The sequence below is a fragment of the Corella eumyota genome, chromosome 2 (genome assembly GCF_963082875.1).
Source record: "Corella eumyota chromosome 2, kaCorEumy4.1, whole genome shotgun sequence".
Taxonomy (NCBI): Eukaryota; Metazoa; Chordata; class Ascidiacea; order Phlebobranchia; family Corellidae; genus Corella; species Corella eumyota.
The window spans coordinates 4,669,064-4,692,068 of record NC_137491.1 but is presented as its reverse complement, the minus strand read 5'-3'; the positions used below and the strand labels follow the sequence as shown (position 1 = coordinate 4,692,068).

Sequence of the window (23,005 nt, the reverse complement as noted above, 5' to 3'; positions counted from 1 at the left end):
TACTTTTTTACTGGTTGAAATTTCGAGGTAGTTGATTTTATTTTGTATTATATGTAATCTAACCCGACTTCTTTAAACTGTAAAATAAATAGAGATTGCAGAATATATTACTTAGGATACACTTTGTTGTTTTACTTTATTGTTTTTATTGTCTTATATTAAAATCAAATCTGTATGGCAGTTTTAGTGAGTTATACAGCCCACCTTCCAATTTGTGTTATTTATTAGTCGACCCACTTAATTAAGGAACTTACCATTAGGTTGTTAGTTATATCTTTTACACTTACTGGTTAGCTTTAAAATATATACGATAGGTAAAAGATCTTTAACATTACTTAAAATAAAAAATAAATTTGAAGAATGTGATTGGTAAACTTTAAATAGAAATTAAATAAAAAATTGCGTTTAACAAAATGAAACATGCTAGAAGTCAAACCAAAATTAAACTATAAGATTATTTCGCAGGTAATGCTCATTTAAAATAATTTGAGTTAAGACGTTATGGTTTTATATTAAAGTTAAATATATTTTTTTTCTTTTATATATTTTTTAAATAAAGTTTTTATTACTTACAGAAAATTTTAAATTTTTAATTGATTTTTTTATAAACAAGAATTGGTAATAAAAAATATGAAGTATACCGCGATATTTATTGTGTTTAGTTTGTTTTTAGGCGCAGGTAAAAACTTCTAAAATTGTAACTTTTTGTTAAAAAATATTTTTTAATTTTTTATATTAAAAGGATTTAATTTAAGTCAAATTTTTTTTTTTTTTTTTTTTTAATTGTGAGTATAAATATGCCCGAACGTGGTTACATTAAATATTTTAAAATAAATAATAAAAATTTGACGAATTATGTTCTTAGCTTCCTATACCCCTTGCCCAAATGCTTGTGCGAATGGTTATTGTAACTACTTTTCGGGAACCTGCGTTTGTCCAGCTGCGTTTACAGGAGCTAACTGCTCCACTGAAGTTGGTAAGTAAAGCTATATCTATGACAATACATATTTTAGTATTTCATTTATTTTTATGTTTTTTAAGCGCTATCTATGAAAGTGGTAATGACGTCAATAGTATTTTTGTTAAATTAAATGTAACGACACAATAAAATAATATACACATTTTATATTTAATTTGTCGAACTAAGTGTGTTACACTGCAAACTTTAAAATAAAAATTGAGTTTTCAAATTTTCGACATTTTTTTGACATTTTTTCAACGTTTTTAGTCTTTTTTTTGTTTGTTTTTAGCGGCGACCCCAACATACAGATTATGCGCCCAATGTAATAGCGAGGTTGATGGAGCAGCATGTACAGATGGAACTATCGCCGGCACACCTTGTTTATTGGATGATACAATGGAAGCCTATTGTGCCTATTCCACCACCAACGTCTTGTTAAGTAAGTAAAATATAACTAAGCATTCGCCGTGACAAATTGCAACTAATTTTTTTAGTAGAAATCTATTTTAACCTGACTTTTTTGACTTAGATGGCGTTTCTGTCGCGCAAACCGTTACAAGAGGTTGTGCATTGGCAACTGCTTTCACACATCGAGATCAATGCTTTTTCTCGGCTCCTGCTGACCCATCCTTGGCTGCCGCAAATTACTTAGATTACACTTGCTCAGCTGTTTGCGACACCGATGGCTGTAACATGGCTGCAATGGGTAAACAAAATAAATATAAATTACCCGTATAAGTAAAAAATGTTCTTAATCCCATATTAGAATGTTATATATATTATAATCCGACGATTTTTTTATTTGCAGCTAACGGATTGGTTGCAGCTCCAGAAACTCAAGGTTTATACTGCGTCCAATGTTCCGATACAACCGGTGCTGGCACATGTGATAGGGCAACTACTCGAAGTCTGTGTCCCTCTGCCTCAACTCATTGCGTTTCTACTGTCTCTTATTATCTTTCTGCAAGAAATGATTTGTCCCATTCCGGTATAATGTCGTTGAAATTTACTTTAATAGCGCTAAAATAAAAATATAAAACGTTTTTCTTTAAAACGATTCTTTTGTTATCTCCTGTTTCGATAATATACAGCTGAAGCTGATCCTGTTTTGGGATACAGACTGTTAAGCGTGGTAAGAGGTTGTGCTACCGCAGCCGTCACAACTGGTTGTACTGCATCTACAGTTGCCTCAACAGCATCAAGCCTTCAAATGTACACCTGCCAAGAGAGTTGCACAATAGATGGGTGCAACACAGGATGGCGTAAGTGACAATAAAATGTTACAATTTAAATCCCAGTGTAGTAAATATTTCTTAAAGATCAAGCATATACCCTTTCAAAGATTTCAAAATACTTCTAATAAAATTAAAGTGTGATTTGGGTTTGCGTTATATGTTTAGCAAGTCGACCAAGTTGTGTCCAATGTTTCACCGATATTTCAACTGACGTTCTTGATGGCTACGACAGATGTTTAAGTAATCCACCACCGGAAATCGCCTGTACATATCCCTATGAAGGATATTGCGTGATCACAGATCGTCATAAGGCTGTAAACCGAGCCGGTAACACAGTTATTTTAAATACGATTTTCTCTTTAACTAGTTTTCTCTTTTGACTGTATATTGATAAAAGAAAATTTAGGTTAAACAATAAAATTGCGAACTAAACACAAAGGTGAAAAAAAATAGTTAGGACAAGTAGTGATATTTAACAATTTTTTTTATATAACAAACGATACAATAAGAGTGTATGAGACGAAAACCTCTAAAATATTCTCATATTTTTAGGTGTTAAACTTGTTATATTTAAATTATTGCGATCATTTCATTAAATTAGGTTTTAATTTTTAATCTATGTTTGCACCAACAATTAAAAAAACTAAAATTTGCAACAAGCAAAACTAAATACTTTATTTTTTTGTTTAAATACTTTAAAAACGACTTAAAATATCCGGAAAATGTGTAACGATTTTTGTTTGTAGCATCTGAAAAAGGATTTACCAGATTTGTACAAAGAGCTTGTAGTCGTGTTGATATAGGTTCCGCGTGTGTTACTGAAAATGTTTCCCCACTTCAACAAACCCAAAACTGTAACTACACCTGCACTACTGATGGTTGTAACCAAGGTTAGAAATTTAAATGGTTTTTATAATTTTAAATATTTTGCAAAAAGTATTGTCAAAGGTATAAGAAAAAAAAAAATTTTTCACATTTTTAACAAAGGTTTTTTTAATTTAATTTTTTAGGTATTTTTGGTGTTTTCAATGGTAGCACTGTTAACAGTGTTTCGATTTGCTCCTTGCTGTTTGGACTCTTATTCCAACTTTTATTTAGGTCCCAATAAATTTAAAAATATCGTTTTACTAAAAGTGTTCATAAACAGATTTCTAGTAATTATTATGTCCTATACTCAATTATCAACAATTATATATAAACAACATGTACTTGAAAAAACAACATTTTTGCGTGTACTCATTTTTTTAATACGGTTAAATAAGTATTTATTTTTTTCAAATTTTATTTAAAAAGATTTGATGATATGTAAAAATACACTTTAGTGCGAATTTATCATCGATGTGGCCTTGTTTTGAATAATAAAAGTTAACCACATGTTTGTACATAGCAAAGTTGTTAAAAACTGTAAGTGCTTATGCGAAGTTAATTTGAAAATTTTCGAATTCTTTACCAAAGATTAGATTTGTGGCTGTTTAATGTCAGAAAGTTCGAATTCTTTCTTTTTGATTACCAACCTCTTTAGCAAATACTTGAGTTATAAATTATCTAAGCGAAACATGATTAATTTCATTTTAAAGACTATTCAATAAATCTTAGTATAACACAATGCTATAAATTTACTAAACTACCAATACCAAATATGTGTTACCATATCTTATATCTTATATAAGTTTATACCCGTATAACTTTATAAAAAATAAACTCAGTTAAAAAAATAGTTAATATAGAAAATTGTTAAAATAGCAAATTGTTAAAAATAATTGGTATCTATTAAAAACATTATGTTAATATATTAATAAATAAATAAAAATCAATCGTTGCACATTTTGTCTTTTAAAAGTTATCGTTCTAAAAAAATGAATATAATAAAAATGTTAGAACGGAAATTTTTGAAAACCAACGAAAATTTGCTATTTACTTTGTTTAAGCCAATCTTATGGGTCGCCATGTTATACGGAAAGTACCGTCAGTAGGATGAAAGTAAACTGTCAACATTGTGAAATTTATTATTGATTCTGAAGTGAATTATGGTCCTTCTGAGAAAAGCACATTTTACCATTGTGTATAACTTTCGACAGAAAAAAAAAAGCTCCAGACCAATTAGATATTTTATTTAAAAAAAAAATAACATAACATTTTTATTAAAAATTTTTTAAATCAACTTTTTTTTTAAATTATAACACAAAAGGAGGTAAACAATTTTTTTTTTTAATAGATTAGGTCAACAGCACGCAATTTACCACAAGCAAAACAAAAAGGATTTTACATGCTCTTGAATAACAAACGACCTGATTGTTTGCAAAAGGTGCGTTTTATTTAAAAAACATGCCGGTAAGTAAGGCGATCTCACGGAAAACTTAAAAAATAGAAAAGGGAGAATATTTATTCTATATGTGTATTTAACTATAAAACCACGTTCATTTCACCATGGATATGTCACCTTTTTTTTAAAAAATTAGCTAAAACCTTTTTGATTGGGTGAACGGAGACTGTTTGTGTACGTTGCTAGGCTATGATATTTTATATAAATAGGGCCTGACATTTTGGCCAAATTAGTCAGTTTGAAATTTTTAAAAATAACGTAGATGAAATTTAAATTTAAATCTAATTCTGCCGCTGTTGTTCAGGTTTTAGCCTACAGAATTAAATCTTTTAAATATTTTTTTTAATTTTTAATAAAATTTGATCAAAAAATGAAGAGCGCTTTATTCTTCACGGGGCTAATGGCTGTTATTTCGCTTTGCAAAGGTAACTAAAAATTGTACATATTTGATAACCAATTATTTATTTTAATATATTAAAATATTTTATTTATTTATAAATAATTTTTAAAAACAAAAGTTTAGTTAATTGTATGTATATTTTAAAAACTGAAAAACCTAAAAAACTATTTTATTTCTATATATTTTAATAATGTTTTTAACTTTTTACAAATACCTTCTTGCTTAATTTAGTTTTAAACCTTAATTTAAATATAAGTATATTTGGGATTTTGTAATAGTAACTAAAAAAAACAATAATTATTGATTTATTATCGTTTTGTTAAGAGAAAGCAAAATCACAAAAATATTAACAAATAAAACGTATGTAAAAAAATAAATTAATGTTATTGCGACTAAATATTTGTTACATGGTCTTGTTTATAGGCTTGATAAAGATACTATATATATTAACACGTGTAAGGTTAAAGGTTCCGTCATTTTTTAAATTATTTATTGTATATACACGTTTTTTTAAGTTAAAAAAAATTTAAATTAAAAAAAATAAAATCTAAAAATAAAAATTGTAAAAGTAATTTTTTTTTCTTGTGTAAAACGCGGAAAGCACCCACCAGCCTTTACCTTACGCGAATAAACAAACAAAATGTTTTTAACTCAACAGTTTGTGCAAAGCAAACAAATCGTTCCTTAACCACACCTTGCTTTATAGTTTGCGCTGATACCTAAAAATGTTTTTATATTTGTCTTGTAAACTTCATTTATTTGTAAAGGACAACTGACATGTCGATTTTGCGTTGGAAGTTTATTTAAAGGAGAAGATTACCAGTTTAATGACTGTTTCGATAACATGAATGTCGTTAACGCAACAACTCAGACTTGTCCAACAACACAAGGCATCACATACTATTGCTTCTCACGATTTATACTGGCAGATGGTAAAAAAAAATTATTCATATAAATTATTACCATAAATTGATATTCCAAATATTGTTAAAATCATTTTATAATCCTTATTTAGGTATAGTGACGTCAGTAAGCAGAGGGTGCCAATCAGGATTTTCAGATCACGACCTAGCCACTACTGGAATGCCCGATGCCAACAAATGTAGAACAATTTTTAACGAAAACTCGGGCAGGAATGAAGAAACAACCGATTGTTATTATTCGTGTAACACCACCAATTGCAACTTTATTCCCACCAGTACGTAAAGCTCATAACTAAAACTAACGACATTTTGATATGTTTAAATATTAATACAACTATTTATAAACAGCATCCCTTCAGCAATGCAACTCAAATTGTTCGTTTTCTTCTTCGGGTTATTGTGACTACATAACAGGAAGTTGTGTTTGTAACACTGGGTACTCTGGAACCAATTGCCAAACTTGTAAGACTCTAATATAGTTTGTAAAATACAGAATGCGTTGCATTATATATACGCTATTACACCATACTGTTTTTTAATAAAGTTACCAATACACCAACATACCGGAGTTGTGTTCAATGTAATAGCGAAACAGACTCCTCATGCTCCGCATCGCCAACAAGCTCCCAGTGCCAATCGCCGATGTCTACTACTTCTCAGTCTGCTCTTAACTATTGCGCGGCTAGTAAAACAAGCGTAATTAATGCAGGTATACCACGTGCATAAAAGCTCAATAAAAACAACCCTCAATCTCTTAACAAGCAAAAAAATCCATTTTATGTCACTATACTTAATAATTTTATCTTATAAATTTTATAGCAGGAAATGTAGTGCGAGAAGTAGTTACGAGAGGGTGCACAAGCAGTTACACTCACAAAGACGAGTGCTTTATTTCAACGTCAGCAGATCCCAATTTTAGCGAGTACACCGAGTATACATGCACCTCTACATGTGACACTGACGGTTGTAACACTATGACTCGTAAGTGTTGCTAAACTTGTTAGCGCTTTTTGAATTCGTTTTTCACACTGTAAGTTATATTTTAGCCGATGGTGTAATAAATGGAACAGAGACTAAAGGTTTATACTGCTTTGTGTGTTCCGATTTGACCGGAAGTGGAACCTGCAATTCGATTTCCGGCAGAACTTTATGCCCAAGTTCGTCCACGCATTGTCTAACAACAGCCTCGTACTACATCTCTGACAAAAACGATCTGAACTACAATGGTACATAAATTTAAAAAAAATATTTAAAACGCAACACTCTTGATATTTTGACAATACCGTAACTTTCTTTTAAAGCGGAACCGGAGTACAAATTAATTAGCGTGGAAAGATCGTGCGCTTCAGCACCAGTTCCAGCGGGATGCACGACCACATCGGTCGAGGGACTCAGTTTAAACAAAGTCACCTGCCAAGAAAGTTGCACTAGTGATGTCTGCAATTCAGGATGGCGTAAGTATTTAATTGTTCTGTATGACTTTTTATGAAATTTTAATAACATTTTAGTTACTAAACAAAGTTAAAACTAAATATCCTGCATAACGTTGCTCTAATTTTAATTATTTAAAAACTAGATTAAGTAGATAGGCCTAATATTACGATTATTTTATATTTTACTATCTACCATAACTCAGCGGCAAGGCCACTGTGTTCCCAGTGTTCGTCGAGTTTTACAATGGACGTTCAGGACGGCTACGACACTTGCATAAGCAACCCGCCCATCCAAACCCAGTGTACTTTTCCATACCAGCAATATTGCGTGACATCAGATTATCAAAAGAGTAACAACCTTATTAGTAAGTTAAACCCGTGTTTTACATTTACAACCAATAATGTTAAAAGTCTATATTAAAAAGGTACGATTCCGGTAGAACTTAAATAGCTAACGTTTTAAAATATACAGCTTCTGTCCCCGGCTACACACGGTTTATGATTCGAGACTGCAGCTACCACGACATCGGCACACAGTGTACCACAAACGCGATTAGCGGCAATTTGCTCCAATCTTGCAACTTTACTTGTACCACAGATGGATGTAATCAAGGTATCTGTTGTTATAAATATTTTTATAATTGTTTTTAATTTCACATAAAATTGATTGTTAACTAGTAAGAGATGCCTCTAAATTAAATTATTTTCCAGGCATTTTCAATAGCTCATATAGGCCAGCCCAGAGCTTTTTTGCTGCAATTGTTCCAGCGTTAATGGCTTTGGTTCTACAGAATCTGACTAGTCAGTAAGCGGTGGATGACAAAAGTTAAAATTGTAGTCTTTTCAAGTAATTACTTATTTCTCATAATTCTTTAATTTTACTGAATTGTAGTCGTTATACCGAATGAAATGCAAACATGTGTAAAATATAAGGGCCTGTGGGCTTTTTTGTGGAATGGTATAACTGCATATGTACATGATATAAACGCAAATAATCATTAGAAAATTAATTAATTTTTTTTTAAATAAATACAATTATTGAACTATATTTTGTATTTGTTATTTTTTATATATGGCAATTAATTTTTCCAACTTTTAATATATTTGGCATAAAGTTAGGAAAATTATTGAGTATACTTAGCATAAACATTTTTCCGCGTAACCCTAAATATTTTAAGCCGTTCAAAATGCCACACAACAAAAAAGTTGTGGAGGTAGGTCACGTGGTATCACGAACAAGTTTATATTTTCCTTGCTCGTACATTAAAAATCCCTTGGCAACTTTTTGATTTAAATCCTGCCAAAGCTGATTTATTTCCATCTAAATTTATCCAAAAAAAATTACTTATTCTTTTTTGAGTTGAGCAAAAGCAAAATATTCTAAAATAAATGTTAACTTTAACAACTTGTAAAAAAAACTAAATCAGAAAAGAAAACCAACTTGAAAAACAAAAATTGAAATGATTTAAAAACTACCTGCATGTCAGTTTCGTTCATAGCAAACATTTGCATAGCAAACATTTCGACATTTTGGCTAAATTAGTCAGTTTGAAATTTTTAAAAATAACGTAGATGAAATTTAAATTTAAATCTAATTCTGCCGCTGTTGTTCAGGTTTTAGCCTACAGAATTAAATCTTTTAAATATTTTTTTTAATTTTTAATAAAATTTGATCAAAAAATGAAGAGCGCTTTACTTATTATGGGGCTAATGGCTGTTATTTCACTTTGCGAAGGTAACTAAAATTGTACATATTTGATAACCAATTATTTATTTTAATATATTAAAATATTTTATTTATTTATAAATAATTTTTAAAAACAAAAGTTTAGTTAATTGTATGTATATTTAAAAAACTGAAAAACCTAAAAAAATATTTTATTTCTTTATATTTTAATAATGTTTTTAACTTTTTACAAATACCTTCTTGCTTAATTTAGTTTTAAACTTAGAAATTAATGTTATTGCGACTAAATATTTGTTACATGGTCTTGTTTATAGGCTTGATAAAGATACTATATATATTAACACGTGTAAGGTTAAAGGTTCCGTCATTTTTTAAATTATTTATTGTATATACACGTTTTTTTAAGTTAAAAAAAATTTAAATTAAAAAAAATAAAATCTAAAAATAAAAATTGTAAAAGTAATTTTTTTTTCTTGTGTAAAACGCGGAAAGCACCCACCAGCCTTTACCTTACGCGAATAAACAAACAAAATGTTTTTAACTCAACAGTTTGTGCAAAGCAAACAAATCGTTCCTTAACCACACCTTGCTTTATAGTTTGCGCTGATACCTAAAAATGTTTTTATATTTGTCTTGTAAACTTCATTTATTTGTAAAGGACAACTGACATGTCGATTTTGCGTTGGAAGTTTATTTAAAGGAGAAGATTACCAGTTTAATGACTGTTTCGATAACATGAATGTCGTTAACGCAACAACTCAGACTTGTCCAACAACACAAGGCATCACATACTATTGCTTCTCACGATTTATACTGGCAGATGGTAAAAAAAAATTATTCATATAAATTATTACCATAAATTGATATTCCAAATATTGTTAAAATCATTTTATAATCCTTATTTAGGTATAGTGACGTCAGTAAGCAGAGGGTGCCAATCAGGATTTTCAGATCACGACCTAGCCACTACTGGAATGCCCGATGCCAACAAATGTAGAACAATTTTTAACGAAAACTCGGGCAGGAATGAAGAAACAACCGATTGTTATTATTCGTGTAACACCACCAATTGCAACTTTATTCCCACCAGTACGTAAAGCTCATAACTAAAACTAACGACATTTTGATATGTTTAAATATTAATACAACTATTTATAAACAGCATCCCTTCAGCAATGCAACTCAAATTGTTCGTTTTCTTCTTCGGGTTATTGTGACTACATAACAGGAAGTTGTGTTTGTAACACTGGGTACTCTGGAACCAATTGCCAAACTTGTAAGACTCTAATATAGTTTGTAAAATACAGAATGCGTTGCATTATATATACGCTATTACACCATACTGTTTTTTAATAAAGTTACCAATACACCAACATACCGGAGTTGTGTTCAATGTAATAGCGAAACAGACTCCTCATGCTCCGCATCGCCAACAAGCTCCCAGTGCCAATCGCCGATGTCTACTACTTCTCAGTCTGCTCTTAACTATTGCGCGGCTAGTAAAACAAGCGTAATTAATGCAGGTATACCACGTGCATAAAAGCTCAATAAAAACAACCCTCAATCTCTTAACAAGCAAAAAAATCCATTTTATGTCACTATACTTAATAATTTTATCTTATAAATTTTATAGCAGGAAATGTAGTGCGAGAAGTAGTTACGAGAGGGTGCACAAGCAGTTACACTCACAAAGACGAGTGCTTTATTTCAACGTCAGCAGATCCCAATTTTAGCGAGTACACCGAGTATACATGCACCTCTACATGTGACACTGACGGTTGTAACACTATGACTCGTAAGTGTTGCTAAACTTGTTAGCGCTTTTTGAATTCGTTTTTCACACTGTAAGTTATATTTTAGCCGATGGTGTAATAAATGGAACAGAGACTAAAGGTTTATACTGCTTTGTGTGTTCCGATTTGACCGGAAGTGGAACCTGCAATTCGATTTCCGGCAGAACTTTATGCCCAAGTTCGTCCACGCATTGTCTAACAACAGCCTCGTACTACATCTCTGACAAAAACGATCTGAACTACAATGGTACATAAATTTAAAAAAAATATTTAAAACGCAACACTCTTGATATTTTGACAATACCGTAACTTTCTTTTAAAGCGGAACCGGAGTACAAATTAATTAGCGTGGAAAGATCGTGCGCTTCAGCACCAGTTCCAGCGGGATGCACGACCACATCGGTCGAGGGACTCAGTTTAAACAAAGTCACCTGCCAAGAAAGTTGCACTAGTGATGTCTGCAATTCAGGATGGCGTAAGTATTTAATTGTTCTGTATGACTTTTTATGAAATTTTAATAACATTTTAGTTACTAAACAAAGTTAAAACTAAATATCCTGCATAACGTTGCTCTAATTTTAATTATTTAAAAACTAGATTAAGTAGATAGGCCTAATATTACGATTATTTTATATTTTACTATCTACCATAACTCAGCGGCAAGGCCACTGTGTTCCCAGTGTTCGTCGAGTTTTACAATGGACGTTCAGGACGGCTACGACACTTGCATAAGCAACCCGCCCATCCAAACCCAGTGTACTTTTCCATACCAGCAATATTGCGTGACATCAGATTATCAAAAGAGTAACAACCTTATTAGTAAGTTAAACCCGTGTTTTACATTTACAACCAATAATGTTAAAAGTCTATATTAAAAAGGTACGATTCCGGTAGAACTTAAATAGCTAACGTTTTAAAATATACAGCTTCTGTCCCCGGCTACACACGGTTTATGATTCGAGACTGCAGCTACCACGACATCGGCACACAGTGTACCACAAACGCGATTAGCGGCAATTTGCTCCAATCTTGCAACTTTACTTGTACCACAGATGGATGTAATCAAGGTATCTGTTGTTATAAATATTTTTATAATTGTTTTTAATTTCACATAAAATTGATTGTTAACTAGTAAGAGATGCCTCTAAATTAAATTATTTTCCAGGCATTTTCAATAGCTCATATAGGCCAGCCCAGAGCTTTTTTGCTGCAATTGTTCCAGCGTTAATGGCTTTGGTTCTACAGAATCTGACTAGTCAGTAAGCGGTGGATGACAAAAGTTAAAATTGTAGTCTTTTCAAGTAATTACTTATTTCTCATAATTCTTTAATTTTACTGAATTGTAGTCGTTATACCGAATGAAATGCAAACATGTGTAAAATATAAGGGCCTGTGGGCTTTTTTGTGGAATGGTATAACTGCATATGTACATGATATAAACGCAAATAATCATTAGAAAATTAATTAATTTTTTTTTAAATAAATACAATTATTGAACTATATTTTGTATTTGTTATTTTTTATATATGGCAATTAATTTTTCCAACTTTTAATATATTTGGCATAAAGTTAGGAAAATTATTGAGTATACTTAGCATAAACATTTTTCCGCGTAACCCTAAATATTTTAAGCCGTTCAAAATGCCACACAACAAAAAAGTTGTGGAGGTAGGTCACGTGGTATCACGAACAAGTTTATATTTTCCTTGCTCGTACATTAAAAATCCCTTGGCAACTTTTTGATTTAAATCCTGCCAAAGCTGATTTATTTCCATCTAAATTTATCCAAAAAAAATTACTTATTCTTTTTTGAGTTGAGCAAAAGCAAAATATTCTAAAATAAATGTTAACTTTAACAACTTGTAAAAAAAACTAAATCAGAAAAGAAAACCAACTTGAAAAACAAAAATTGAAATGATTTAAAAACTACCTGCATGTCAGTTTCGTTCATAGCAAACATTTGCATAGCAAACATTTGCATAGCAAACATTTCGACATTTTGGCTAAATTAGTCAGTTTGCAATTTTTAAAAATAACGTAGATGAAATTTAAATTTAAATCTAATTCTGCCGCTGTTGTTCAGGTTTTAGCCTACAGAATTAAATCTTTTAAATATTTTTTTTAATTTTTAATAAAATTTGATCAAAAAATGAAGAGCGCTTTACTTATTATGGGGCTAATGGCTGTTATTTCACTTTGCGAAGGTAACTAAAATTGTACATATTTGATAACCAATTATTTATTTTAATATATTAAAATATTTTATTTATTTATAAATAATTTTTAAAAACAAAAGTTTAGTTAATTGTATGTATATTTTAAAAACTGAAAAACCTAAAAAACTATTTTATTTCTTTATATTTTAATAATGTTTTTAACTTTTTACAAATACCTTCTTGCTTAATTTAGTTTTAAACCTTAATTTAAATATAAGTATATTTGGGATTTTGTAACAGTAACTAAAAAAAAACAATAATTATTGATTTATTATCGCTTTGCTAAGAGTAACATATGGCACTAAATCCGAAAGCAAAGTTACAAAAATATTAACAAATAAAACGTATGTAAAAAATAAAATTAATGTTATTGCGACTAAATATTTGTTACATGGTCTTGTTTATAGGCTTGATAAAGATATTATATATATTAACACGTGTAAGTAGTTAAAGGTTCCGTCATTTTTTAAATCATTTCTTGTACACGTTTTTTTGTAAATTAAAAAAGAATGAAATTGTAATTGTAAAAGTTTTTTTTTTCTCGTGTAAAACGGAAAGCACCCACCATGCCTTACTCTATACACAAAACCGAGACCTTACGCTAATAAACAAACAAAATGTTTTTAACTCAACAGTTTGTGCAACGCAAACAAATTGTTCCTTAACCACACTGATACCTAAAAATGTGCTGATACCTAAAAATGTTTTTATATTTGTCTTGTTAACTTAATTTATTTGTGAAGGACAACTGATATGTCAATCTTGCGTTGGAAGTTTATTTAAAGGAGAAGATTACCAGTTTAATGACTGTTTCGATAACATGAATGTTGTTAACGCAACAACTGAGATTTGTCCAACAACACAAGGCATCACATACTATTGCATCTCACAATTTACACTGACAGATGGTAAAAAAAAAAATTATTCATATAAATTATTACTATAAAAATTGATATTCCAAATATTGTTAAAGTCATTTTATAATCCTTATTTAGGTATAGTGACCTTTGTAAGCAGAGGGTGCCAATCAGGATCTACAGATCACGACCTAGCCACCCATAAAATGCCTGATGCCAACAAATGTAGAACAATTTTTAACGAAAACTCGGGCAGCAATGAAGAAACAACCGATTGTTATTATTCGTGTGACACCAACAATTGCAACTTTATTCCCACCAGTACGTTAAGCTCATAACTAAAACTAACGACATTTTGATATGTTTAAATATTAATACAACTATTTATAAACAGCATCCCTTCAGCAATGCAACTCAAATTGTTCGTTTTCTTCTACGGGTTATTGTGACTACATAACAGGAAGTTGTGTTTGTAACACTGGGTACTCTGGAACCAATTGCCAAACTTGTAAGACTCTAAAATAGTTTGTAAAATACAGAATGCGTTGACCCTATTACACTAAATTGTTTTTCAATAAAGTTACCAGTCCATCAACATACCGGAGTTGTGTTCAATGTAATAGCGAAACAGACTCCTCATGCCTCGCATCGACAACACGCTCCCAGTGCCAATCGCCGATGTCTACTACTTCTCTGTCTGCTCTTAATTATTGCGCGGCTAGTAAAACAAGCGTCATAAATGCAGGTAAACCACGTGTGTAAAAGCTCAATAAAAACAACCCCCAATCTCTTAACAAGCAAAAAAATCCATTTTATGTCACTATACTTAATAATTTTATCTTATAAATTTTATAGCAGGAAATGTAGTGCGAGAAGTAGTTACGAGAGGGTGCACAAGCAGTTACACTCACAAAGACGAGTGCTTTATTTCAACGTCAGCAGATCCCAATTTTAGCGAGTACACCGAGTATACATGCACCTCTACATGTGACACTGACGGTTGTAACACTATGACTCGTAAGTGTTGCTAAACCTGTTAGCGCTTTTAGAATTCGTTTTTCACACTGTAAGTTATATTTTAGCCGATGGTGTAATAAGTGGAACAGAGACTAAAGGTTTATACTGCTTTGTGTGTTCCGATTTGACCGGAAATGGAACCTGCAATTCGATTTCCGGCAGAACTTTATGCCCAAGTTCGTCCACGCATTGTCTAACAACAGCCTCGTACTACATCTCTGACAAAAACGATCTGAACTACAATGGTACATAAATTTAAAAAAAATATTTAAAACGCAACACTCTTGATATTTTGACAATACCGTAACTTTCTTTTAAAGCGGAACCGGAGTACAAATTAATTAGCGTGGAAAGATCGTGCGCTTCAGCACCAGTTCCAGCGGGATGCACGACCACATCGGTCGGGGGACTCAGTTTAAACAAAGTCACCTGCCAAGAAAGTTGCACTAGTGATGTCTGCAATTCAGGATGGCGTAAGTATTTAATTGTTCTGTATGACTTTTTATGAAATTTTAATAACATTTTAGTTACTAAACAAAGTTAAAACTAAATATCCTGCATAACGTTGCTCTAATTTTAATTATTTAAAAACTAGATTAAGTAGATAGGCCTAATATTACGATTATTTTATATTTTACTATCTACCATAACTCAGCGGCTAGGCCACTGTGTTCCCAGTGTTCGTCGAGTTTTACAAGGGACGTTCAGGACGGCTACGACACCTGCATAAGCAACCCGCCCATCCAAACCCAGTGTACTTTTCCATACCAGCAATATTGCGTGACATCAGATTATCAAAAGAGTAACAACCTTATTAGTAAGTTAAACCCGTGTTTTACATTTACAACCAATAATGTTAAAAGCCTATTAAAAAAGAACGATTCCGGTAGAACTTAAATAGCTAACGTTTTAAAATATATACAGCTTCTGTCCCCGGCTACACACGGTTTATGATTCGAGACTGCAGCTACCACGACATCGGCACACAGTGTAACACAAACGCGATTAGCGGAAATTTGCTTCAATCTTGCAACTTTACTTGTACCACAGATGGATGTAATCAAGGTATCTGTTGTTATAAATATTTTTACAATTGTTTTTTATTTCACATAAAACTGATTTAAATTAAATTATTTCCAGGCATTTTCAATAGCTCATATAGGCCAGCCCAGAGCTTTTTTGCTGCAATTGTTCCAGCGTTAATGGCTTTGGTTCTACAGAATCTGACTAGTCAGTAAGCGGTGGATGACAAAAGTCAAAATTGTAGTCTTTTCAAGTAATTACTTATTTCTCATAATTCTTTAATTTTACTAAATTGTAGTTGTTATACCGAATGAAATGCAAACATGTGTAAAATATATAGGCCTACCCTTTTTTGTGGAATGGTATAACTGCATATGTACATGATATAAACGCAAATAATCATTAGAAAATTAATCAATTTTTTTTAAATAAATACAATTATTGAACTATATTTTGTATTTGTTATTTTTTATATATAACAATTAATTTTTCCAACTTTTAATATATTTGGCATAAAGTAAGGAAAATTATTGAGTATACTTAGCATAAACATTTTTCCGCGTAACCCTAAATATTTAAAGCCGGTCAAAATGCCACACAACAAAAAAGTTGTTGAGGTAGGTCACGTGGTATCACGAACAAGTTTATATTTTCCTTGCTCGTACGTTAAAAATCCCTTGGCAACTTTTTGATTTAAATCCTGCCGAAGCTGATTTATTTCCATCTAAATTTATCCAAAAAAAAATTACTTATTCTTTTTTGAGTTGAGCAAAAGCAAAATATTCTAAAATAAATGTTAACTTTAACAACTTATAAAAAAAACTAAATCAGAAGCAAAACCAACTTGAAAAACAAAAATTGAAATGATTTAAAAACTACCTGCATGTCGGTTTCGTTCATAGCAAACATTTGCAGCATTTTATGAATTCGTTCAAGTGACAGCGACTCAAAATTTTTAAGCATGCCTTGTACATAATTCCAGAACAACTATAAACAACAATCTTAATATTTGACAATCAGGTTCTTATACCCCTTTATTTTCATCCAATAACACAGCCTTTTCTTAACTGAAAACAAAAAGTTGGTTAAATATTTCTTAAAATATTTTTGGGTACAAACTTTTTCGATTCTCTCTCGCTGTTGCCGTTCTGCTTCCGAGTTCTCGTCTTCCTCTTCATCGTCGTCGATGCATGACGTCACGAGCTCCTCCGTGACGTCAGTATTCGGGTTTGCGAATAAATTCGATTCGGTATATTGGGTGGAAGTTGTAGCAGCGTGTTTTTGTTCAACAGCCTCGTAAACATCGTTCTCTTTTTCCCTGACAAAACACATAAAGCAGTTAAAGTGATACTTAACAGTATTTGAAACACAAAACTTGGATGAAATTTCACCTCAACACTCCTTGTTGCAACCAAAATGACATTTTTCTTTTAAGCAAAGTAGGAGTTAACTTTAAGGAACTACTTAGATCCGATAAAGTCCACTCCGCTGGATGAAAAAAAAAATTTAAGTTAATCATCTCAAAATAAGCTGTCTTGAGTTTTAAAACATGTTTTTTTAAATATTTGATTAAAAATAATGTTATAAAAAACAACAAATTTCAAAACAGCAACAATTTTATTAAACAAATAATTTTCCAGATAAATAAATACCTTTATCCTGAAACAAGTAAACTATGGAAGCTTGTAGTGGAGTTGCCTTACATTTAACCAAACGATCTTTCATCTGGAGTTCCAACTCAACAGTTCCAACCCCATCTAACCAACATAATGACCTGGATGCCTTTAATAACATATTATTTAAAAAAGTAGTACATCAACCAACACTTAACAACAACCTATTATTTACTGGTAAATTATTAAAATTAAATATTGTTTATACTTAACAAATTTTTACATCAAACCAAATTTGTTCAACTAAAACAACTACAACATAAAGGTATTAGTCAAATAAAAGCTATTTTGTGTTAAAGTTGTGATGTCCAATTTCATATAACAGCCAACAGAAAAATTAAAAAAAGATTTTGAGTTAAACAAAACAACTCATAGCATTGACAAGTACATTTAAATTAAGAAACAATGTCTTACCTTTAGTTTCTCAAATCCTTTATTAAATGAATCTAAAACATCCGAGACAACGGTAGGAACTTGAAATTCTTGAACAGGAATTTCTGGCCAAAATTCATTTGAAATGATCATTGGATGAATGTTCAACTCACTCTAAAATAAAAATAAACAGTTCTTTTTAAATTTTTATTTTTTCTAAAAACCTGTAAAAACCAAACGTAGTAAAATGCCAAATTTAAAATTCTACATAGAAATGAAACTATTTATTATATAACTATTTGAAATACATAAAAAATCCAAAAAAAATCCAGAATTTAACCTGTTTTTCTTCTGTCTCAGTTTTGAAGTAAACATCGTTTACATAATTATTTATTCTTTTACTATCAGCAATGTCCTGGAATAAAAAATAAAAAAAAATATTTAATTTAATTTTTATTTTCAAAAAAGGTTAGTTTCAAAAAAATTTAAAATTTACAATAATTAAAGTAAACCTAAATTGAAACAAAACATTTATCGAACTTAGAATGTAACATACACAACTATAACATACCAAAGTAAAATAAATAAATTTTACATTTAAAAAGAAAAAATTTAAAAAATAAAGATTAACCTTCAACATAACAGAACATTTGCTCATTTCTTCTTCTCCGAATCTTATTTTTAAAAGTTCCAAGTTTCGAATCTCTGCTGACTCACTATTCTCATTGTACCATGTCTGCAGTAACCTTTTACTTAAAAGTTTCTGCAACAAAATTGTTTAAAAAAAGATTTAAGTTACTTTTCAGGTAACAGCCAAATATTGAATTTATTTTTCATGTTAGTCTATGTAGAAAAGTTGTGTAATTTATTTAATAAAAAACTTCAAATTTAAATAAATATGCCAACCTGATATTCTTTAATAAATCTCTCTTTGCTTCCATACATTCCAATAAAAAGTGTAACAATATCAGAGGTTCTTGAAGACTTATCTGCTTTGTCTAGTTAATAATTTTAGTATTTAATTTAACAAATTTAAAAGAAAAAAATGAGCAATTTCTTTTGAAAACATTTAATATATTTTTAAATTTTAGACCCACATAAAAATGTTATCTTATTTTACCGACAGCATTGTGAGTTTATCGGAACTCTTAGGTTCACTACATAGAGTCGACCCCCAATATAAATAGTATAAATTATGTTGAACCAATTATTGGTCAATTATAATCTATAGGTGGTGAAGACGATCTTTCCACATAAAAAAAATAAATTAAAAAAAATAATTTTCACTTACTTGGATCAGCTTCTCTAGGATCTGGCATCCAGTCTTCCGGATTAACCGTGCTTCTTTCACTCCAGCAAGCTGCATCATTTTTTTGCTCCTGACTGCTTGCAAGCTCAGATGCAAGATCATTTGTTCCATCATCTCCCAGTAAACCTTCCATGATCATCCTTACTGCATCTTCTCTTTGACTTTTGTATAAAGGAAAAACAATTTATTATTAGTATATAAAAGTCACTCTCTATTATTTTTATTATTCATAGAAACGATAATAAAACTAGTTTAGGTTAAAAAAAAAGGATATAATAAAGAGAGAATAAATAAATTAAAAATTTTTAAATTGTTTTTTAGAATTATTCTTAAATTTTACTAAAAACATTTGTTATCAGAAAACTTCATAAACAAGTATTTATTTGTTATCAAACAAATTTTTTTCGTAAAACAATTTCCAACAAAAAAGTAAGATGATTTGATTAAAAAAATAATAATTAAATAAAATTGATTGGACTTACGTCAAATAAGTTTTACAAGGTTCCAAAACCATTTCCATAACAACTCCACTTTGATCCAACTCTCTTAAGGCCTTAACAGCAGCTATGTATACAGTGATAATATTTTGGGTACTTACACCTAATATTTATAAAAAGTGAGATTGGATTTCATATATTTTTATGCTCACTAAAAGATATAAAACCTATAAATTTAATTAAAATATAAGATAAGCATAGCCTACTAAATTTTTAATTAAAAATAAATAAACAACTATAATAACGTTTAGTGTAAATAACCTGGATGTAAAACCCTGTGTTTTATATCGTTTTTCAAACACTCGATCAAGCGAGGTCTCTGTCTTGTGTAACTAAGACAAACTTTCAAATCTTGTATAACAGGAATACTATCAGGATAATCTAAATACATTTTAATAATTAGCAAATTTTCTAAGAAATAATATATATTTTACATACTGAAATAGACTATGTAAGTCTTAAAAAGTCTTAGACTATTTACCAGTAATAATATTTAGCATTTCACTAATGCGTAGTTGTGTGTAAGATGTATAAAGAATGTATTCAACCCTCTGTCTCCACAAATCTTGCTTAAAAGTTGATCCAAATATATTCAGCAACCATGGCATTACTTGTGCTGCTAACCACTAATACAATATAATTGTTAAAAAATAAAATAAAAATGTAAAGTAAAAAAAAAATATATTTTTAATGAAATTTTTACATTTTTTAGGTCTGAATCTTGTCCACTTTCAATCCATCGATGGTCAAACTCATTTTTACACATCTTTACCACAAAACGATCAATTTCTGTTTCTAGCATCGATAAAACAGCTTTCTCGCAGAAAGCATCAATTAGGCCAAGTGCGGGTCTATATAGAATTATTAATTAACGTTAATATGCTTTAGTATTTTAAATTATTACAATTAAAAAAAAACTGCAAAACTTAAAATAGCAGTAATTTAACTAGGTAAAAAATATTTTTTTTAACTTACAGCCATATTGAAACCAAAGGTTTAAAAGTTTCGGCATTTAATTTTTCCATATTCTCCTGACAATGTACACCGTTGTTGTCATAAAACAAAATAAATTCTTCCTTTTCCTTCACTTCTCCCCCCTCTTCCATACTCTCCATTTCATCCGTGACTTTCCAAGAATTCTGCCACATCTTGTACTATGTAGAAAAAATTTATTTAAAATTTTTTTAACTAACTCCATAAGAGTAATAGAGACAAAATATTGTTTTATTTACTTTTCTAAAGATAAAAAAAAATTTTTTTTTTCCAAGTTATTTTGAAATATCAAACCTGGAAAGAATAGGAAAAGAGTTTTTCCATAGACTTAGAAGCATTTTTTTGATAACTCCAGTTCAAAATAGACTTTAATTTCTGAATTATTTTTTCTTGTAAATTGTGACAATTGGGCCAGTTTGAAACATAACTATTATACCTAAAATATCACTTTGTTGTTAAATTTGTAAATAAACATAGCCTATTTAATAATATAAAAACATTTTTTTAATGTAGAAAATTGAAATAAAGTTGATAAAACACCCACCAACAAACAGTGTCATATAGTTTTTTAAAAGCTCTAACCAAATTATTGATTGTGAGTTCAACTGTTTCATTAAAAAATTCTGGAATTATTTCATTCTGAAATTTAAAAAGATAAAAATTGCCATACATTTTTCATTTATGATACTTTTTCTTTATAATATACGAACCTACTTACACAGACTCAGGTTTTATAATTTGCATTTTTACCTGTAACGTTTTGCCGAAGAAAAACAATATAAAATCCTCATACAAATCAAGCGTGTTCGATTCTTTCATTTCCAAAATTAATTGGTCTGGATCCTGTGGTAACTGCTTCATTCTCTTAGATAATATAAATCAAAAAAATGTTAAAATCAAAAATATTTAGCTGTTTAGAAAAAACTTAAATTATTTTTTGTGCACTTCACTAAAACGTGAAATTGTTCAACCATATCTTATTATTTCAAGCGGTAAACACCTAAAAAGATTCTTCTTTATTTTTTTGAATTCTACAATCTTATTGTTAATAGTTTAAAAAAACATTGTTTTGTCAACCTTTTTTAGGGTATAATCAATAATTATATTATTTTATCTTGGGCAGATTTATTTTTTTTAATCTAACTTTGACTTTAACGAAATTCCTAAAATAAATCTACACATAAATAAATATTAATAACAGTGTAACAGAGCCATTATTTCAAAAAAAAAACAATAACAGCACATTCGTTTATTTCGAAAAATTGTCTATGCAGGTTCTGTTGCTTTAACGAAAGTACAAGTTGAGTAGCTGTTTTCTATTAAAATACTCGAGGGTAAACAAGCAAACAATTTTTTTAATTTTTTTTTATTTGTTGTATAACAACTCAGTTTAGGAACGATGACGTTAGGTAACGACGTAGGCTGAGATGTCTCTTATTAGGTTTTGTGTTAAGCAAAAATGACAAGAAGGGTAGTTTATGATCTACAGGTGTATATAATGTTTGGCATTTTGCAAACGCGACACTTGTATTGAAAATTACGCAAGTAAACAATGCGTAGCATGGTAACAGTCCAATAAATGACCTAAAATTACATTCTCGTCGAATTTCTAGACATTTCGCTTCCTTTCGCAGTGCCTATATTGTGCCAAACGACTTCCGGATTTCAAAACAATGTCACATATACGTATTATAGGTGAAAAAATCTCAAGAAATAAAAAGTTCTTCTCTATTGACGTACCTAACATATAAATATTAGCTTTTTTAATGTTGCAGAAAATGGTTTTTAAACATAAAATAAAAATATAAAAAGTAATGTAGTGGTTTAAGCTTGTTTAGTTAAGACTATGTATACATTTAGCCTACCAGACGTAAGCAAAACCAACTAGACACAATTAAATTTTAAAAGTAAATCTCCTGAGTATTTTAACATCGTATAAATTTCATATTATGATAGGTATTAATTTTGTTTTCGTTATTTGACGCATACAGTTGACTTAGCTAATAGGCAGTTCATAACGGATTGTAAAGCGTTTTCACATCAACTTAAAAAGCCTTTTTGATTAATTAAAGGAAACATATTAGAAAACTGACACCAGCAGTAAAGTGCGGCGATGCAAACTAGAGAAGCCACTATACGTATGGATAAATATTGGCATAGCCTAATATAGATAATATATATTTTATTATGCACAAAACAAGTATTTTTTATTTGCGCAAAAATGATCAATAAGATAATTAATCAGAGGGCATGATTTGTTTATTTGTTATCAGGATATGTGTTAAAATAAAAA

General features: G+C 30.0%; 3 protein-coding genes across 3 annotated transcripts; 2 read left to right on the top strand and 1 right to left on the bottom strand.

Annotated features, from left to right (window-relative positions):
* The first annotated feature begins 573 nt into the window (after positions 1–573).
* LOC145744074 (uncharacterized) lies at positions 574–3,572 on the top strand. The gene is made up of 9 exons (XM_082562171.1): positions 574–679; positions 866–976; positions 1,251–1,400; positions 1,491–1,667; positions 1,770–1,949; positions 2,053–2,223; positions 2,362–2,523; positions 2,943–3,086; positions 3,207–3,572. The coding sequence occupies exons 1-9, from the start codon at positions 631–633 to the stop codon at positions 3,302–3,304; spliced, it is 1,242 nt and encodes a 413-aa protein (XP_082418297.1). The 5' UTR covers positions 574–630; the 3' UTR covers positions 3,305–3,572.
* Positions 3,573–8,955: 5,383 nt separating this feature from the next.
* LOC145742210 (uncharacterized) lies at positions 8,956–12,018 on the top strand. The gene is made up of 11 exons (XM_082559997.1): positions 8,956–9,010; positions 9,621–9,785; positions 9,869–10,051; positions 10,125–10,238; positions 10,321–10,485; positions 10,596–10,757; positions 10,823–11,002; positions 11,078–11,230; positions 11,413–11,574; positions 11,682–11,822; positions 11,888–12,018. Exons 1-11 carry the CDS (start codon positions 8,956–8,958, stop codon positions 12,016–12,018), a joined length of 1,611 nt encoding a protein of 536 aa, XP_082416123.1.
* Positions 12,019–16,153: 4,135 nt separating this feature from the next.
* On the bottom strand, positions 16,154–21,648 carry LOC145742738 (anaphase-promoting complex subunit 2-like). The gene is made up of 18 exons (XM_082560527.1): positions 21,463–21,648; positions 21,257–21,351; positions 21,007–21,148; positions 20,695–20,873; positions 20,423–20,570; positions 20,201–20,345; positions 19,981–20,100; positions 19,705–19,822; positions 19,205–19,383; positions 18,820–18,911; positions 18,545–18,676; positions 18,254–18,328; positions 17,956–18,087; positions 17,521–17,650; positions 17,260–17,356; positions 16,988–17,186; positions 16,748–16,855; positions 16,154–16,592 (listed from the first exon to the last, which is right to left on the bottom strand). Exons 1-18 carry the CDS (start codon positions 21,571–21,573, stop codon positions 16,491–16,493), a joined length of 2,304 nt encoding a protein of 767 aa, XP_082416653.1. The 5' UTR covers positions 21,574–21,648; the 3' UTR covers positions 16,154–16,490.
* Positions 21,649–23,005: the final 1,357 nt, after the last annotated feature.

Bases quoted from the DNA above. Each gene is read 5' to 3' on its own strand.
- LOC145744074 (XM_082562171.1), top strand. From the start codon at position 631: ATGAAGTATACCGCGATATTTATTGTGTTTAGTTTGTTTTTAGGCGCA. The intron at 1,401-1,490 runs GTAAGTAAAATA...TTTTTGACTTAG, and splicing joins CACCACCAACGTCTTGTTAA to ATGGCGTTTCTGTCGCGCAA. The intron at 2,524-2,942 runs GTAACACAGTTA...TTTTGTTTGTAG, and splicing joins TAAGGCTGTAAACCGAGCCG to CATCTGAAAAAGGATTTACC.
- LOC145742210 (XM_082559997.1), top strand. From the start codon at position 8,956: ATGAAGAGCGCTTTACTTATTATGGGGCTAATGGCTGTTATTTCACTT. The intron at 11,231-11,412 runs GTAAGTATTTAA...ACCATAACTCAG, and splicing joins TGTCTGCAATTCAGGATGGC to CGGCAAGGCCACTGTGTTCC. The intron at 11,823-11,887 runs GTATCTGTTGTT...ATTGTTAACTAG, and splicing joins CACAGATGGATGTAATCAAG to TAAGAGATGCCTCTAAATTA.
- LOC145742738 (XM_082560527.1), bottom strand. From the start codon at position 21,573: ATGAAGCAGTTACCACAGGATCCAGACCAATTAATTTTGGAAATGAAA. The intron at 19,823-19,980 runs GTTATTTACACT...TATAAATATTAG, and splicing joins ACACAGGGTTTTACATCCAG to GTGTAAGTACCCAAAATATT. The intron at 18,677-18,819 runs GTTGGCATATTT...ATTTTGTTGCAG, and splicing joins GATTTATTAAAGAATATCAG to AAACTTTTAAGTAAAAGGTT.